At 44.8% G+C, this 19,464-nt stretch overlaps 1 protein-coding gene across 1 annotated transcript in view; it reads right to left on the bottom strand.

Moving 5' to 3' along the window:
• The window catches only part of snx3 (sorting nexin 3), a 33,343-nt gene extending 27,491 nt beyond the window's left edge, over window positions 1-5,852 (bottom strand). Inside the window, exon 1 of the mRNA NM_001141411.1 lies at window positions 5,643-5,852. Within this exon, the coding sequence (NP_001134883.1) occupies window positions 5,643-5,804 (162 nt within the window). The 5' untranslated portion in view covers window positions 5,805-5,852. The remainder of the gene's footprint in view (window positions 1-5,642) is intronic.
• Between the last annotated feature and the right edge of the window lie 13,612 nt (window positions 5,853-19,464).

Here is a 19,464-nt window from a genome sequence, read left to right as displayed (position 1 = left end):
CCATCAAAAGTCGTGCTATCAATTCTCAGACAACCCAAAGATTCCTTGATGCCCTTCCAGACTCCCTCTGCCTACCCAGGGACGTCAGAGGACAAAAATCAGTTAACCACCTAACTGAGGAACTCAATTTAACCTTGCGCAATACCCTAGATACAGTTGCACCCCTAAAAACTAAAAACATTTGTCATAAGAAACTAGCTCCCTGGTATACAGAAAATACCCGAGCTCTGAAGCAAGCGTCCAGAAAATTGGAACGGAAATGGTGCCACACCAAACTGGAAGTCTTCCGACTAGCTTGTAAAGACAGTACCGTGCAGTATCGAAGAGCCCTCACTGCTGCTCGATCATCCTATTTTTCCAACCTAATTGAGGAAAATAAGAACAATCCGAAATGTATTTTTGATACTGTTGCAAACTAACTAAAAAGCAGCATCCCGGAGAGAGGATGGCTTTCACGTCAGCAGTAATAAATTCATAAACTTCTTTGAGGAAAAGATCATGATCATTAGAAAGCAAATGATAGACTCTTTAAATCTGCCTATTCCTCCAAAGCTCAGTTGTCCTGAGTCTGCACAACACTGCCAGGACCTAGGATCAAGGGAGACACTCAAGTGTTTTAGTACTACAGCTCTTGACACAATGATGAAAATAATCATGGCCTCTAAACCGTCAAGCTGCATACTGGACCCTATTCCAACTAAACTACTAAAGAGCTGCTTCCTGTGCGTGGCCCTCCTATGTTGAACATAATAAACGGCTCTTTATCCACCGGATGTGTACCCAACTCACTAAAAGTGGCAGTAATAAAGCCTCTCTTAAAAAAGCCAAACCTTGACACAGAAAATAAAATAAAAAAATATATTAAAAAAATTAAAATAACAAATTCGGCCTATATCGAATCTCCCATTCCTCTCAACATTATTTGAAAAAGCTGTTGCGCAGCAACTCTCTGCCTTCCTGAAGACAAACAATGTATACGAAATGCTTCAGTCTGGTTTTAGACCCCATCATAGCACTGAGACTGCACTTGTGAAGGTGGTAAATTACCTTTCAATGGTGTCAGACTGAGGCTCTGCATCTGTCCTCGTGCTCCTAGACCTTTGTGCTGCTTTTGATACCATCGATCACCACATTCTTTTGGAGAGATTGGAAACCCAAATTGATCTACACGGACAAGTTCTGGCCTGGTTAGATCTTATGTGTCAGAAAGATATCAGTTTGTCTCTGTGAATGGTTTGTCCTCTGACAAATCAACTGTACATTTCGGTGTTCCTCAAGGTTCCGTTTTAGGACCACTATTGTTTTCACTAATATATATATATATATATATATATATATAGCTCAAAAAAAATAAAGGGAACACTTAAACAACACATCCTAGATCTGAATGAAATAAATAATCTTAAATACTTTTTTCTTTACATAGATGAATGTGCTAATAACAAAAATCACAAAAATAATCAATGGAAATCCAATTTATCAACCCATGGAGGTCTGGATTTGGAGTCACAATCAAAATTAAAGTGGAAAACCACACTACAGGCTGATCCAACTTTGATGTAATGTCCTTAAAACAAGTCAAAATGAGGCTCAGTAGTGTGTGTGGCCTCCACGTGCCTGTATGACCTCCCTACAATACCTGGGCATGCTCCTGATGAGGTGGCAGATGGTCTCCTGAGGGATCTCCTCCCAGACCTGGACTAAAGCATCCGCCAACTCCTGGACAGTCTGTGGTGCAACGTGGCGTTGGTGGATGGAGCGAGACATGATGTCCCAGATGTGCTCAATTGGATTCAGGTCTGGGGAACGGGCGGGCCAGTCCATAGCATCAATGCCTTCCTCTTGCAGGAACTGCTGACACACTCCAGCCACATGAGGTCTAGCATTGTCTTGCATTAGGAGGAACCCAGGGCCAACCGCACCAGCATATGGTCTCACAAGGGGTCTGAGGATCTCATCTCGGTACCTAAAGGCAGTCAGGCTACCTCTGGCGAGCACATTGAGGGCTGTGCGGCCCCCCAAAGAAATGCCACCCCACACCATTACTGACCCACCGCCAAACCGGTCATGCTGAAGGATGTTGCAGGCAGCAGAACGTTCTCCACGGTGTCTCCAGACTCTGTGACGTCTGTCACGTGCTCAGTGTGAACCTGCTTTCATCTGTGAAGAGCACAGGGAGCCAGTGGCAAATTTGCCAATCTTGGTGTTCTCTGGCAAATGCCAAACGTCCTGCACGGTGTTGGGGTGTAAGCACAACCCCCACCTGTGGACGTCGGGCCCTCATACCACCCTCATGGAGTCTGTTTCTGACCGTTTGAGCAGACACATGCACATGTGTCCTGCTGGAGGTCATTTTGCAGGGCTCTGGCAGTGTTTCTCCTGCTCCTCCTTGCACAAAGGCGGAGGTAGCGGTCCTGCTGCTGGGTTGATGCCCTCCAACGGCCTCCTCCACGTCTCCTGATGTACTGGCCTGTCTCCTGGTAGCGCCTCCATGCTCTGGACACTACGCTGACAAACACAGCAAACCTTCTTGCCACAGCTCGCATTGATGTGCCATCCTGGATGAGCTGCACTACCTGAGCCACTTGTGTGGGTTGTAGACTCCGTCTCATGCTACCACTAGAGTGAAAGCACCGCCAGCATTCAAAACTGACCAAAACATCAGCCAGGAAGCATAGGAACTGACAAGTGGTCTGTGGTCCCCACCTGCAGAACCACTCCTTTATTCGGGGTGTCTTGCTAATTGCCTATAATTTCCACCTGTTGTCTATTCCATTTGCACAACAGCATGTGAAATTTATTGTCAATCAGTGTTGCTTCCTAGGTGGACAGTTTGATTTCACAGAAGTGTGATTGACTTGGAGTTACATTGTGTTGTTTAAGTGTTCCCTTTATTTTTTTTGAGCAGTATATATATATATATTTTACCTCTTGGTGCTGTCATTCGAAAACATGTTAACTTTCACTCCTATGAGGATGACACACAGCTGTGCATTTCAATGAAACATGGTGAAGCCCCAAAATTGCCCTCGCTGGAAGCCTGTGTTTCAGACATAAGGAAGTGGATGGCTGCAAACTTTCTACTTTTAAACTCGGACAAAACAGAGATGCTTGTTCAAGGTCCGAAGAAACAAAGATCTTCTGTTGAATCTTGATGGTTGTACAGTCGTCTCAAATAAAACTGTTTAGGACCTCGGCGTTACTCTGGACCCTGATCTCTCTTTTGACGAACATATCAAGATTGTTTCAAGGACAGCTTTTTCCATCTGCGTAACATTGCACAATTTTCCGTCCAAAATTTATGCAGAAAAATGTATCCATGCTTTTGTTACTTCTAGGTTAGACTACTGCAATGCTCTACTTTCCGGCTACCCGGATAAAGCACTAAATAAACTTCAGTTAGTGCTAAATATGGCTGCTAGAATCTTGACTAGAACCAAAAAAATGTATCATATTACTCCAGTGTTAACAGGAAGCCAGTGTAGGTAAGTTAAGACAAGGGCTGATTTCAAGGTTTTACTGCTAACCTACAAAGAATTACATGGGCTTGCTCCTACCTATCTTTCCGATTTGGTCCTGCCGTACATACCTACACGTACGCTACGGTCACAAGACGCAGGCCTCCTAATTGTCCCAAGAATTTCTAAGCAAACAGTTGGAGTTCTCCTATAGAGCTCAATTTTTTATGGAATGGTCTGCCTACCCATGTGAGAGATGCAGACTCAGTCTCAACCTTTAAGTCTTTATTGAAGACTCATCTCTTCAGTAGGTCCTATGATTGAGTGTAGTCTGGCCCAGAAGTGTGAAGGTGAACGGAAAGGCACTGGAGCAACGAACCGCCCTTGCTGTCTCTGCCTAGCCGGTTCCCCTCTCTCCACTGGGATTCTCTGCCTCTAACCCTATTACAGGGGCCGAGTCACTGGCTTACTGGTGCTCTTCCATGCCGTCCCTAGGAGGGGTGCGTCACTTGATTGGGTTGAGTCACTGATGTGGCCTTCCTGTCTGGGTTGGCGCCCCCCTTGGGTTGTGCCGTGGCGGAGATCTTTGTGGGCTATGCTCGGCCTTGTCTCAGGATGGTAAGTTGGTGGTTGAAGATATCCCTCTAGTGGTGTGGGGGCTGTGCTTTGGCAAAGTGGGTGGGGTTATATCCTGCCTGTTTGGCCCTGTCCCGGGGTATCATCAGATGGGGCCACAGTGTCTCCTGACCCCTCCTGTCTCAGCCTCCAGTATTTATGCTGCAGTAGTTTATGTGTCGGGGGGCTAGGGTCAGTCTGTTATATCTGGAGTATTTCTCCAGTGTCCGGTGTGAACTTAAGTATGCTCTCTCTAAGACCATGCCTCAGGACTACCTGGCATGATGACTCCTTGCTCTCCCCAGTCCACGCTGCTGCTCCAGTTTCAACTGTTCTGCCTGCGGCTATCGAACCCTGACCTCTTCACCGGACGTGCTACCTGTCCCAGACCTGGTGTTTTCAACTCTCTAGAAACAGCAGGAGCGGTAGAGAAAAGCCAACTGACATTTACTCCTGAGGTGCTGACCTGTTGCACCTTAGACATCCACTGTGATTATTATTATTTGACCATGCTGGTCATTTATGAACATTTGAACATCTTGGCCAAGTTATGTTATAATCTCCACCCGGCACAGCCAGAAGAGGACTGGCCAACCCTCATAGCCTGGTTCCTCTATGTTTCTTCCTAGGTTTTGGCCTTTCTAGGGAGTTTTTCCTAGCCACCGTGCATTGCTTGCTGTTTGGGGTTTTAGGCTGGGTTTCTGTACAGCACTTTGAGATATCAGCTGATGTAAGAAGGGCTATATAAATACATTTGATTTGAGTCAGGGCATAAGAGAAGAGACATTTCTTCACTGAATGAGGGAGCTGGACTCTGAGCTCTAGCTCGGTTTCTAGGTAGAGACTTTACATTAACGTCTCATGGACTGTTTAAATACGCCCTTGTCAAGCTCTTTACTTCTGTGTGTGACAAATACCATTATCTACCCTTTACACCCGATGACAGAGGTGTGGCTGGAGCACAACAAGGATTTGTTAACGGTTCGTTACTTTAGTAAATATAGCCTAGCAAGTAGATCATACAAATTCGCTTCTGTAGCTAACTACATGGCTCCCTGACTTGTTTGACGTGGAGCTCTTGCAAACAAGACACAAACAAGTCCCCCACCTTCAACAACATATTTGTAACTTGCCATTGGCGACACATTCCTTAAGATAACATCTAGCTAGCTAACAATTAGCAAGACAGTTGGCTAGGAAATCGTAAATAACTGGAGGCCCATGCAATGATACAATGTATCAATACTTTGACAACCTCACTAGAATTAGTTGAATTGTTTTAATATACAGCTGCATTGGTTAAATGTCACTATAACTACGCGTTAGTTGAATTAAAGCATCAAGTAGTTGGCTAACTAGTATGCTAACAACAGCTAACGTTAGCTAGTTACCCCGTGTTTAAAAGCTGGTTGGCTAACTAACGTTAGCTACTATAACTGATTTGACCGTTTGAATATTATTAATATCTGACTGGTACACATCTCTTAGTGTGACCCTTGCTAAACGCAATCCCCTTTATCAAGATGACCAGGTTCATTGCCCTAAAGAGCAAGATAATGGTTTGCTCACCTTTAGTCTGATTTCATACGTGGTAAACCTGGTCCTGCCGACACCGACCGTCTCAGGGTTGCTCACGTCTATCTCTAGAAAGTTACTAGGTGGTCCATACGCGTCATTCAAGTTCTGAGGCTTGGAGAATAGCCTCCTTGTATCAGCTATGGTATCAGCCATTTCTCCCTCACTAGCTAGCTAAGTTAGCCTCAATGGTTTGGGGTTGCGCGCTCCACTTCCGATCAGCTGAGGTGCAGCTGACGCTTGGCACCTTCCTTGTGTTTTGTTTACAACCTATGTCTCAGCGCATTTGCATTTTCTTGGCTGATAAGTGTACTATCTGAAATATTGACCAATCAGAGTTATATGCGCTGTGTAAAGTATTGTATTTCATTCCCCACAAACTAAACAAAATAGCTACATACGTATAGCAAAATACACTTTACGGAATACATATTACATGTAAACCCTTTTGATTGGCTTTATAATTCGCCCATAAACGTAGTTTATTATAAAGGAAATGACGTGTTATTTCTTCTTCTTTGGTATAATGGCGTTCGCAACATTTATATGTGCATTCCGCCACCTACTGTACGGGTATATAATAAGGATCCTGAAAGGAAAACAATGCGTAGTAAAAAATACATGTAAAAAAATCCCATACAAACTACGAAATGTTAAACTGAATCAGCCTGCTTTTCTGTTTTAATCAGGTCCCTACCCAGGCTCAGAAGGATCCTGTGATGGCAGGGCATTTCCAGGTGACAGTAGTCCTTGCAGTGCTTCTTCCATTAAGTCGTGGAGGCCCAAAAACTTCTCAGCTGCAGATATAATGATGTCCATCTTATTGGACTTGATGTCCATCTTATTGGACACTTGTGCAGTACAATTAATAACTATGGCTATAAATACTACAAAATCCACATTTTTCACATTAAGTGTATCCAGATCACTTGATTGAAGTATAACCTTTGCAACTGGTTGCGGTGCATCCACCACCATATCTTCTTCAGAACTGTGGCCTCTTACCCCTTCAACACTCTTCACCGCCTCCACATAGGAGATTTGCTGTACAACCCTGATCCTTGACACCTCAACCTCTTTCACCCTAACAGGGCACTCAGGGAATTCAGTAATATGATCGCCACCACAGTTGCAACATTTTACATTCAAGACTCTTCAATAACATATTCCTTCTGTCGGCAAACACTTAACACATGGCCAAACTTTTTACACTTCTTGCATTGCATTGGGTTTTGCACGAACACTCTTATATATGTTATATATCCCAACTTTACTCATCAAACATCAATAATACAGATACACTTTGCTCCTTTTTCCCATTCTCCAAGCGGGTCATGCGACATGCATTAACTACTCATGGAATTTTTTGCCTAAGATACTGATTATCAATGTCCAACCGGACGGCAGAAATAACACAATTTACTGGTGCCCTGCTCCGAAAATCAATGCTGTTCACTTCAATTGTCGATATTTTCGCAAGCCACAACGCACGCTCCTTTTGCTATTTAGATACACATGATATCAACACCATACCATTCCTGGTTACTTTGATTGCATCCACTTTTCCCAACGCCCTCCTCACCATCCTCGTGACTACAAAAGGGTTTCCCAAATAAACATCTTTATCCAAAAAACGTACTCCAACAAGGAATGATTCATCAGACTCATTTACCACAACAATTTTAGCCCTTTTTGTTCATTTTTGGACTTCACTGTTGTCCACTCATCTTTCTCGCCAACAGTACTCGACGTGCTTTCATCTTCAAACAACACTTCTGCTTCCCCCATCTCACGGTCCTAAGGAGCAAACTGGATAAACAATCCCCCAATTCTCTCTGCACGTGAGCTGAACTTCAAGAACTTGTCCGGGTCGACTTGTGTCATTGCTGTTCAGGTACCAAAAACTATTAGGGCCAAATGAACATTGGTCTCCCCTCAATCTAGCTAGCTAACATTATACTGCATCTAAAGTCAGTCTGGCGACATAAAATTGATGACAATGGTTTTCGTACTAATTATTTGCCTCCTTTTAAAATGTAATTTTCCAAGCCACTGTAATGAACAAACTAGATTTACAACTAGCCGGCCATGGGTTGTGGTACTTGGAAAACATTTTTTTGTTGCAAGTGGCAATATTTAGAGAATAAAGTCAAAATAACATTTCTTGAATAAAGTTGAAAACGTTTTAGATTTTCTGTACATTAAGCGACTCAGGCCATTTTTCACAGCCATAATCACATGCGACTGCTGGCATTTGCACAGATCCCGATAGTACTGTAGTTACACCACCACTGGCAGACCAGCCAGCTGGTACACGGGAGAGTTGTAAATCTAGTTTGTTCATTACAGTGGCTTGGAAAATTACATTTTAAAAGGAGGCAAATAATTAGTAGGAAAACCATTGTCATCAATTTTATGTCGCCAGACTGACTTTAGATGCAGTATAATATTAGCTAGCTAGATTGAGGGGAGACCAGTGGATTTTAGATAGCTAGCTAACGTTAGCATTTATAGCTATTTCTAATGAACGTTGCTCGCTAATGACAACATTGTCACGTCTATAGTAAATTAGATGACCTGATAATGATGGCAAAGTTGTATCCAACTAAATATTTGCCTACTTTAGCAATGGCATCACATTTCTAGGTCACTATAGTGTATTTTAGACTAAACAGTCTCCATTCAAAATGACTGTTCATCACGACTATTTACACAGGACATCTAGCAGTCCAGTTTGTAGCTAACGGTCCAGCTTCCTAAAGATGTCAATCATCAATACGTCGGATTTCCTGCGCGAACATGGGGTCACAGAAGAGGTCCTCTCAAAGTTGGAGGAGCAAAAGGGGGTTGTGGAGGTGGTGCAGTGGGTTAATAGGGGGTGTAGGGGCATTCATAGGGGTAGGATAATCGCACAGAGATCTGCTCGCTGTCTGCATGAAGAATGTTGTTCCTGACTTGATGTATCCTCACACCGATGGCAACCAAATTTGTGATCCAGATTACAGGTTCATAATTTATCAACAGATTATGGATCAGGTAACAGTAGAAGTAGGTAACACTTCAGGCCTACATGTCAGTGATTAGGTGCTACATTGGTGTAGTATTTTTGCATGGACATGGAGTACTCTCTCAACAATAATTCCAGCAAATTGGTTATTAGAGTATGCATGCAGTTGTTCTTCACCACAACTAGGTCTTCCCTGTGGCTCAGTTGGTAGTGCATGGTGTGTGCAATGCCAGGGTTGTGGGTTCAATTCCCATGGGGGGCCAGTACAAAAAACAAAACAGAAATGCATGAAATGAAATGTATGCACTCACTACTGTAAGTCGCTCTGGATAAGAGCATCTGCTAAAATGTACTAGCATATACATTTACATTTAAGTCATTTAGCAGACGCTCTTATCCAGAGCGACTTACAAAATGGTGCATTCACCTTATGATATCCAGTGGAACAACCACTTTACAATAGTGCATCTAAATCTTTTAAGGGGGGCGGGGGGTTAGAAGGATTACTTTATCCTATCCTAGGTATTCCTTAAAGAGGTGGGGTTTCAGGTGTCTCCGGAAGGTGGTGATTGACTCCGCTGTCCTGGCGTCGTGAGGGAGCTTGTTCCACCATTGGGGTGCCAGAGCAGCGAACAGTTTTGACTGGGCTGAGCGGGAACTGTGCTTCCTCAGAGGTAGGGGGGCCAGCAGGCCAGTGGTGGATGAACGCAGTGCCCTTGTTTGGGTGTAGGGCCTGATCAGAGCCTGAAGGTATGGAGGTGCCGTTCCCTTCACAGCTCCGTAGGCAATCACCATGGTCTTGTAGCGGATGCGAGCTTCAACTGGAAGCCAGTGGAGAGAGCGGAGGAGCGGGGTGACGTGAGAGAACTTGGGAAGGTTGAACACCAGACGGGCTGCGGCGTTCTGGATGAGTTGTAGGGGTTTAATGGCACAGGCAGGGAGCCCAGCCAACAGCGAGTTGCAGTAATCCAGACGGGAGATGACAAGTGCCTGGATTAGGACCTGCGCCGCTTCCTGTGTGAGGCAGGGTCGTACTCTGCGAATGTTGTAGAGCATGAACCTACAGGATCGGGTCACCGCCTTGATGTTAGTGGAGAATATATATATATACTACCGGTGTTATTTACAATCTGCATTTATGCTATTCTATGCTCCAAATGTAACTCATATTTATTCAAATTTGACATAGGAATATTTAGTTGTTCTGTAAGTTAAACAGTCAGACACTGCCATCACTGCTTCTCAAACATGATCTTTCATATTTGAAGGGACATTATCTTCAGTTGTGAACAAAATCATCTTGTACGCACAACATGTGTGTCTGCTAAATAGGCACCATGTGGATAAGTGCCAGTCCACTGGACAAGCACTGATATACATTAAATCATCCTACTGTGCTTGTGCAAGGGTTGAAATTGACTACGTAAATAAAGTACCAGTCAAAAGTTTGGACACACCTACTCATTGCAGAGTTTCTTTATTTTTACTATTTTCTACATTGTAGAACAATGGTGAAGACATCAAAACTATGAAATAACACATATGGAATAATGTAATAACCAAAAAAGTGTTAAACAAATCAAAATATATTTTATATTTGAGATTCTTCAAAGTAGCCACCCTTGAAAAGTAGCCATGCACAACATTCACAAGGCCGCAGGGCCAGACGGATTACCAGGACGTGTACTCCGAGCATGTGCTGACCAACTGGCAAGTGTCTTCACAGACATTTTCAACCTGTCCCTGTCTGAGTCTGTAATAGCAACATGTTTCAAGCAGAACACCATAGTACCAGTGCCCAAGAACACTAAGGTAACCTGCCTAAATGACTACCGACCCATAGCACTCATGTCTGTAGCCCTGAAGTGCTTTGAAAGGCTGGTCATGGCTCACATCAACACCTTTATCCCAGAAACCCTAGACCCACTCCAATTTGCATACCGCCTCAACAGATCCACAGATGCCGCAATCTCTATTGCACTCCACACTGCCCTTTCCCACCTGGACAAAAGGAACACCTACGTGAGAATGCTATTCATTGACTACCGCTTAGCGTTAAACACCATACTGCCCTCAAAGCTAATCACTAAACTAAGGACTCTGGGATTAAACATCTCCCTCTGCAACTGGATCCTGGACTTCCTGACGGGTCGCCCCCAGGTGGTAAGAGTAGGTAACAACACATCTGCCATGCTGATCCTCAACATGGGGGCCCCTCAGGGGTGAGTGCTCAGTCCTCTCCTGTACTCCCTGTTTACCCATGACTGCATGGCCAGGTACGACTCCAACACCATCATTCAGTTTGCCGATGACACAACAGTGTCACAACCTGATCACCGACAACCATGGGAGGAGGTCAGAGTCCTGGCCGTGTGGTGCCAGGATAACAACCTCTCCCTCAACGTGATCAAGACAAAGGAGATGATTGTGGACTACAGGAAAAGGAGGATTGACCACGCCCCCATTCTCATCGACGGGGCTGTAGTGGAGCAGGTTGAGAGCTTCAAGTTCATTGGTGTCCACATCACCAACAAACTATCATGATCCAAACACACCAAGACAGTCGTGAAGAGGGCATGAAAAATCCTATTCCCCCTCAGGAGACTGAAGAGATTTGGCATGGGTCCTCAGATCCTCAAAAAGTTATTCAGCTGCACCATCGAGAGCATCCTGACTGGTTACATCACTGTCTGGTATGGCAACTGCTCGGTTTCCGACCGCAAGGCACTACAGAGGGCAGTGCATACAGTAAATATATATATTTGTGTGTGTTTATGCAACGGGTATGTATTGAAGATGCTGGGAGTCAAGAAGCAGTTGGTCAGTTTAACAAAACAATGAACGATACAAAACAATAGTAGCATCTTGACATGAAACACATAATCAATACTGCCTGGGGAATGAACCTAAGGGAGTGACAGATGTAGGGAAGGTAATCAGTGAATTGACGGAGTCCAGATGAGTCTCATAATGAGGCGGAGGTGCGCGTTATGATGGTTGTCAGGGCCAGTGATTAGTAAACCAGTGACGTTGAGGCGAAGTAGGAGTAGACATGACAGGGTTGGTCTAATCCTGAATGTTTATTTGTTACTTTTATTTCTTATTCTTATTTTTTAAGGTATTTTTTAAAACTGCTTTATTGGCTAGGGCTTGTAAGTAAGCATTTCACTGTAAGGTATTGTATTCGTCGCATATGACAAATTAAATTTGATTTGATTTGATGTATTGGTTAGAACCACATTCCAGCCAGTGTCTATTCCATAAGTTAACACCGGCTAAATCTATGACATTAAAATGCTTATTTTCTCTGTTCCATCTGACTGCGCAATCCACTGTCTCAACAGCCCAGCCAAGCAGTTTATAAACTTCATCTCCACAATAAAAATAATCTAAATATTATCTCACATTTCTTTTAGACTAACATTTATTTTACAAGAGCGGAGATTTGAGAAAACCTTGCTGTTTGTCTCCAACATTTGTATTCAAATTCGATCTTCAGCTGTCCTATAGTAATACATTTACATTTTAGTCATTTAGCAGACGCTCTTATCCAGAGCGACTTACAAATTGGTGCATTCACCTATAATATCCAGTGGAACAGCCACTTTACAATAGTGCATCTAAATCTTTTAAGGGGGGGGTTAGAAGGATTACTTTATCCTATCCCAGGTATTCCTTGAAGAGGTGGGGTTTCAGGTGTCTCCGGAAGGTGGTGATTGACTCCGCTGTCCTGGCGTCGTGAGGGAGCTTGTTCCACCATTGGGGTGCCAGAGCAGCGAACAGTTTTGACTGGGCTGAGCGGGAACTGTGCTTCCTCAGAGGTAGGGAGGCGAGCAGGCCAGAGGTGGATGAACGGAGTGCCCTTGTTTGGGTGTAGGGCCTGATCAGAGCCTGAAGGTACGGAGGTGCCGTTCCCCTCACAGCTCCGTAGGCAAGCACCATGGTCTTGTAGCGGATGCGAGCTTCGACTGGAAGCCAGTGGAGAGAGCGGAGGAGCGGGGTGACGTGAGAGAACTTGGGAAGGTTGAACACCAGACGGGCTGCGGCGTTCTGGATGAGTTGTAGGGGTTTAATGGCACAGGCAGGGAGCCCAGCCAACAGCGAGTTGCAGTAATCCAGACGGGAGATGACAAGTGCCTGGATTAGGACCTGCGCCGCTTCCTGTGTGAGGCAGGGTCGTACTCTGCGAATGTTGTAGAGCATGAACCTACAGGATCGGGTCACCGCCTTGATGTTGGTGGAGAACGACAGGGTGTTGTCCAGGGTCACGCCAAGGCTCTTAGCACTCTGGGAGGAGGACACAAGGGAGTTGTCAACCGTGATGGCGAGATCATGGAACGGGCAGTCCTTCCCCGGGAGGAAGAGCAGCTCCGTCTTGCCGAGGTTCAGCTTGAGGTGGTGATCCGTCATCCACACTGATATGTCTGCCAGACATGCAGAGATGCGATTCGCCACCTGGTTGTCAGAAGGGGGAAAGGAGAAGATTAATTGTGTGTCATCTGCATAGCAATGATATGAGAGGCCATGTGAGGATATGACAGAGCCAAGTGACTTGGTGTATAGCGAGAATAGGAGTGGGCCAAGAACAGAGCCCTGGGGGACACCAGTGGTGAGAGCACGTGGTGCGGAGACAGATTCTCGCCACGCCACCTGGTAGGAGCGACCTGTCAGGTAGGACGCAATCCAAGCGTGCGCGGTGCCGGAGATGCCCAGCTCGGAGAGGGTGGAGAGGAGGATCTGATGGTTCACGGTATCAAAGGCAGCAGATAGGTCTAGAAGGATGAGAGCAGAGGAGAGAGAGTTAGCTTTAGCAGTGCGGAGAGCCTCCGTGACACAGAGAAGAGCAGTCTCAGTTGAATGCCCAGTCTTGAAACCTGACTGATTAGGATCAAGAAGGTCATTCTGAGAGAGATAGCAAGAGAGCTGGCCAAGCGCGGCGCGTTCAAGAGTTTTGGAGAGAAAGGAAAGAAGGGATACTGGCCTGTAGTTGTTGACATCGGAGGGATCGAGTGTAGGTTTTTTCAGAAGGGGTGCAACTCTCGCTCTCTTGAAGACGGAAGGGACGTAGCCAGCGGTCAAGGATGCGTTGATGAGCGAGGTGAGGTAGGGGAGAAGGTCTCCGGAAATGGTCTGGAGAAGAGAGGAGGGGATAGGGTCAAGTGGGCAGGTTGTTGGGCGGCCGGCCGTCACAAGACGTGAGATTTCATCTGGAGAGAGAGGGGAGAAAGAGGTAAAAGCACAGGGTAGGGCAGTGTGAGCAGGACCAGCAGTGTCGTTTGACTTAGCAAACGAGGATCGGATGTCGTCAACCTTCTTTTCAAAATGGTTGACGAAGTCATCCGCAGAGAGGGAGGAGGGGGGGGGAGGGGGAGGAGGATTAAGGAGGGAGGAGAAGGTAGCAAAGAGCTTCCTAGGGTTAGAGGCAGATAATGAATGTGTCGAAACGAACCACCGCATTTAACCATGGCAAGGTGACTGGGAATATGGTTGAATACAAACAGTGTAGTTATTCCCACCGTAATGCAATCAAACAGGCAAAATGTCAGTACAGAGACAAAGTGGAGTCACAATTTAACGGCTCAGACACGAGATGTATGTGGCAGGGTCTACCGACAATCACGGGTTACAAAGGGAAAACCAGCCACGTCGCGGACACCAACGTCTTACTCCCGGACAAGCTAAACACCTTCTTCGCCCGCATTGAGGATAACACAGTGCCTCCGATGCGGCCCGCACCCAAGGACTGTGGGCTCTCGTTCTCCGTGGCCGACGTGAGTAAGACATTTAAACATGTTAAACCTCGCAAGGCTGCCGGGCCAGACGACATCCCGGGCCGCGTCCTCAGAGCATGCGCTGACCAGCTGGCTGGAGTGTTTACGGACATATTCAATCTCTCCCTCTCCCAGTCTGCTGTCCCCACTTGCTTCAAGATGTCCACCATTGTTCCTGTACCCAGAAGCAAAGGAAACTGAACTAAATGATTATCGCCCCGTAGCACTCACTTCTGTCATCATGAAGTGCTTTCAGAGGCTAGTTGAGGATCATATCACCTCCACCTTCCCTGACACCCTAGACCCACTTCAATATGCATACCGCCCCAATAGATCCACAGACGATGCAATCGCCTTCGCACTGTACTGTACACTGTCCTATCCCACCTGGACAAGAGGAAAACCTATGTAAGAATGCTGTTCATTGACTATAGCTCAGCCTTCAACACTATAATACCCTCCAAGCTCATCATTAAGCTTGAGGCCCTCGGTCTGAACCCCACCCTGTGCAACCGGGTCCTGGACTTCCTGACGGGCCGTCCCCAGTTGGTGAAGTTAGGAAACAACACAGGGGCCACACAAGGTGCGTGCTTAGCCCCCTCCTGTACTCCCTGTTCACCCATGACTGCGTGGCCTTGCATGCCTCCAACTCAATCATCAAGACACAACAGTTGTAGGCCAGATTATCAACAACGAAGAGACAGCCTACAGGGAGGAGGTGAGGGCCCTGGCGGATTGGTACCAGGAAAATAACCTCTCCCTCAAAGTCAACAAAATGAAGGAGCTGATCATGGACTTCAGGAAACAGAAGAGAGAACACGCCCCTATCCAAATCAACGGGACCACAGTGGAGAAGGTGAAAAGCTTCAAGTTCCTCGATGTACACAACAGAGATGATCTGAAATGGTCTACCCACACAGACAGTGTGGTGAAGAAGGCGCAACAGCGTCTCTTCAACCTCAGAAGGCTGAAGAAATTTGGCTTGACCCCTAAGACCTTCAACAACTTTTACAGATGCGTAATTGAGAGCATGCTGTCGGGCTGTATCACCGCCTGGTACGGCAACTGCACTGCCCACAACCCCAGGGCTCTCCAGAGGGTGGTGCGGTCTGCCCAATGCATTACCGGGGGCACACTGCCTGCCCTGCCCTGCAGGACACCTACAGTGAGGGAAAAAAGTATTTGATCCCCTGCTGATTTTGTACGTTTGCCCACTGACAAAGAAATGATCAGTCTATAATTTTAATGGTAGGTTTATTTGAACAGTGAGAGACAGAATAACAACAAAAAATCCAGAAAAACACATGTAAAAAATTTTATAAATTGATTTGAGGTGTCTGGTTAGACTGTAAACTCTCCTTTCAGACTCACATTAAGCATCTCCAATCCAAAATTAAATCTAGATTCGGCTTCCTATTTCGCAACAAAGCATCCTTCACTCATGCTGCCAAACATACCCTCGTAAAACTGACCATCCTACCGATCCTCGACTTCGGCGATGTCATTTACAAAATACCCTCCAACACCCTACTCAACAAATTGGATGCAGTCTATCACAGTGCCACCCGTTTTGTCACCAAAGCCCCATATACTACCCACCACTGCGACCTGTACGCTCTCGTTGGCTGGCCCTCGCTTCATACTCGTTGCCAAACCCACTGGCTCCAGGTCATCTACAAGTCTTTGCTAGGTAAAGCCCCGCCTTATCTCAGCTCACTGGTCACCATAGCAGCACCCACCGTAGCACGCACTCCAGCAGGTATATCTCACTGGTCACCCCCAAAGCCAATTCTTCCTTTGGCCGCCTTTCTTTCCAGTTCTCTGCTGCCAATGACTGGAACGAATTGCAAATATCACTGAAGCTGGAGACTCATATCTCCCTCACTAGCTTTAAGCACCAGCTGTCAGAGTAGCTCACAGATCACTGCACCTGTACATAGCCCATCTGTAAATAGCCCATCCAACTACCTCATCCCCATACTGTATTTATTAATTTATCTTGCTCCTTTGCACTCCAGTATCTCTACTTGCACATTCATCTTCTGCACATCTACCATTCCAGTGTTTAATTGCTATATTGTAATTACTTCGCCACCATGTCCTATTTATTGCCTTACCTCCCTTATCCTACCTCATTTGCACACACTGTATATAGACTTTTTCTACTGTATTATTGACTGTATGTTTGTTTATTCCATGTGTAACTCTGTGTTGTTGTATGTGTGGAACTGCTTTGCTTTATCTTGGCCAGGTTGCAGTTGTAAATGAGAACTTGTTCTTAACTAGCCTACCTGGTTAAATTAAGGTGAAATAAAAATAAATAAAAAAAAGACATCAACCACCGTAGCCACGGGCTGTTGGAACTAGGAACACAAGCATTTCGCTACACCCGCAATAACATCTGATAAATATGTGTACTAACATTTGATTTGATTTGACGAGACATACAGGCAGACTGCGATTCTCAGCCAGTGAAAGTCATGAATCAGCTGCCATCATTTTTATGGATATATACAAACAGTGTTGACCTGTCATTCAGGGCAGGTGGGGCAGAACCCCAACTGTTTGCAAGCAATGTAAAAAAAAAGTATATAATTGAGTTAATAAAGCCGCATACAAACATGGTCTCTCAGCTCCAAAATACAGGTGTTTCAGTCTAGCTCAGTGCTGTCTGTGGTGGTGGGACAAGCCAGCAGAAAATAAGGAGCGTTGCGTCGTGATGAGCTCAGTGTTCTGTCACTCATGGGGACACTACGTTACCTCCAAGTCTAAGGGTAGACCTAAAAAATTCTAGCCCCTTGGGTGCTGCCAAAGAGTTACATTAGAAGTGCCCACCCAAGAAGGCTCAAGGCCACATGTAGCCTAGTGGTTAGAGTGTTGGACTAGTACCCAGAAGGTTGCAAGATCGAATTCCCGAGCTGACAAGGTAAAACTATGTCGTTCTGCCCCTGAACTTGGCAGTTAACCCACTGTTCCTAGGCCGTCATTGAAAATAAGAATTTGTTCTTAACTGTCTTGCCTAGTTAAATAAAGGTAAAATAAAATTGATTTAAAAATTGGCCACAAATAAAATTACGTTTGTTTGGACTGATTATGTCATCATCATACTTTCAAAAAATCTTAGCTAGCAGTCGTCATCATGCGTCAAGTCGACAATCTACTGGCAAATACTTCTTAATCCTTGTCATATGAAGAGAAATAATGAAGAGAACTTATAGATAAAACATATCGGTGCTCATCAGCCATTGGACATAAACATTACCCAACAATTTGGAAATCGCAAATTAAACAATGAGTGGTTTGGAAGGATTCAGTGACAAATCTGGGATTAAGGAGCTCTTTACCAAGTTTAAAATGATAAACATTCAACATTGGCCATGCTGTCAATGAAGTGTGATTTGTGCCGCGCTCAAAACAACTGTTAACTCGGAACTGCGAAAACTTCACTTCAGTGAGTTCAAGACAACTGGGAAGTTGGGAATTTACAAACTGGACTGGGAAAATACCTTTTGAACGTTTTGAACATCCAATTCAGAATTGTAAATGCGGCCTCTTTCTAGAGCTACGACCTGAAGATCAATGACGTCATCATGATTCGACCTTGTTTTTTTCAGAGTTCAATAAAGCACCATAAATCCAGAGAATGCCAGACTTTGATGACACAAAATTTGCCCACGAAGGACACTTTGCTGTTCAAGTAAGCACAGCACCAGAAGGTGAGTCCAAAAAATGTGTTTTATGCTGCTGCATAAATAATGTAATATGCCAGGGAGATAGTATTACTTTCTTAGCTACAGTATACATAAGTGTATGTTGTGTAGTAAGATGTTAGTAGCTCATGTGCCTCACCCTAATAATTTGGTCTATTTACCCCTCTTAATTTCACCTACTGTTCTGACTTGGTGGTGCACATCTAACCTATAACCTGTTTTGGAGAAATAATCATTAGTAATCATTGAATATTGATAGAGCTTCCATTGTCTGCTTATATGCCCCCCTTAATTTATCCTATGGTTCTGACTTGGTGTACAGGGAGAACACTGTAAGAACGGCCCATGTTCTGAATTCTGTCTTTGTACATTTCAAAAGTGCTAAACAAATAGTTATATTGACTACGTCCGTCCTAGCTCGCTCATTAATGTCTTAATCGAAATTACGGATTGCCTCTTATCCGCTTGTCGTCCTCATATGCCATAGTTTGTCACTAGAAACCACATTTGTTTAAGCAAGTCAGCCATATCAGCCATGGTTTTTTAAAAGGCAGTAAATGAGGCTGAATGAACTGTTTCGCTGCCAGACAAGGCTCCACTGATAGCCTGGAGTAGCAGTGGTAAGATGTTGGGACTGCTGTTCGGACAGCTTTATGTAGGCCCTAACAGTTTGTGGGCACCGTTTGTCACCGTAATAGTGCAATCAATGTATTGTTTAGTGATGTGTTGTGTACTGGCTTTGCTGGCACCAAGAAAATTGCCACAGTATACAACGAAACGAAGTACAGCTAGTTTGCTGTCTTTCCAGCTTCTGTTTGAAGTGATTGTGTTAGCTGTGTTGTTGGCTAGCTCCTCTGAACAACAGTGTCTTGACAAGTGAGCACATTTCTATGCCAGGCGAAATCGCTCCTCATTAGCTAATTGTTATGAATGTGTTCGAATAAATGTCACTAGAAAACAGCTTAAACAAATGCAAATGTGGCTACTTTGCTGTTATTCTGGCTGCACTTTATGACGTGACTGTAAGTTAGCCATAGTTGTGGCAAGCAAGGGATAAGAATGTTGCCAGCCAGTATGGCAACAGAACATTTAGAACGAACGACTGGGTCGCGTCAGTAGAAATCTAGTGGAAGGATGAAATAGTATGAATAAATTAATCCAAATATTTTTTTTTATTAAAACATGTCAATCATTATTTGAATATTTTGGTACCTGTTGTTTAAAAGCAATAATGCCCTCGAAACCGATGTTTGGAGGATATGTTGGCTTCGTCTCGGGCCTAACAACACACCAATATATCCTAACAACATACCAATATATCCTTCAAA

Source organism: Salmo salar, chromosome ssa15 (assembly GCF_905237065.1).
Source record: "Salmo salar chromosome ssa15, Ssal_v3.1, whole genome shotgun sequence".
NCBI classification, from domain to species: Eukaryota; Metazoa; Chordata; class Actinopteri; order Salmoniformes; family Salmonidae; genus Salmo; species Salmo salar.
Note: the sequence above shows the minus strand (reverse complement) of the source record. Positions and strands in the feature narration are given on the sequence as shown.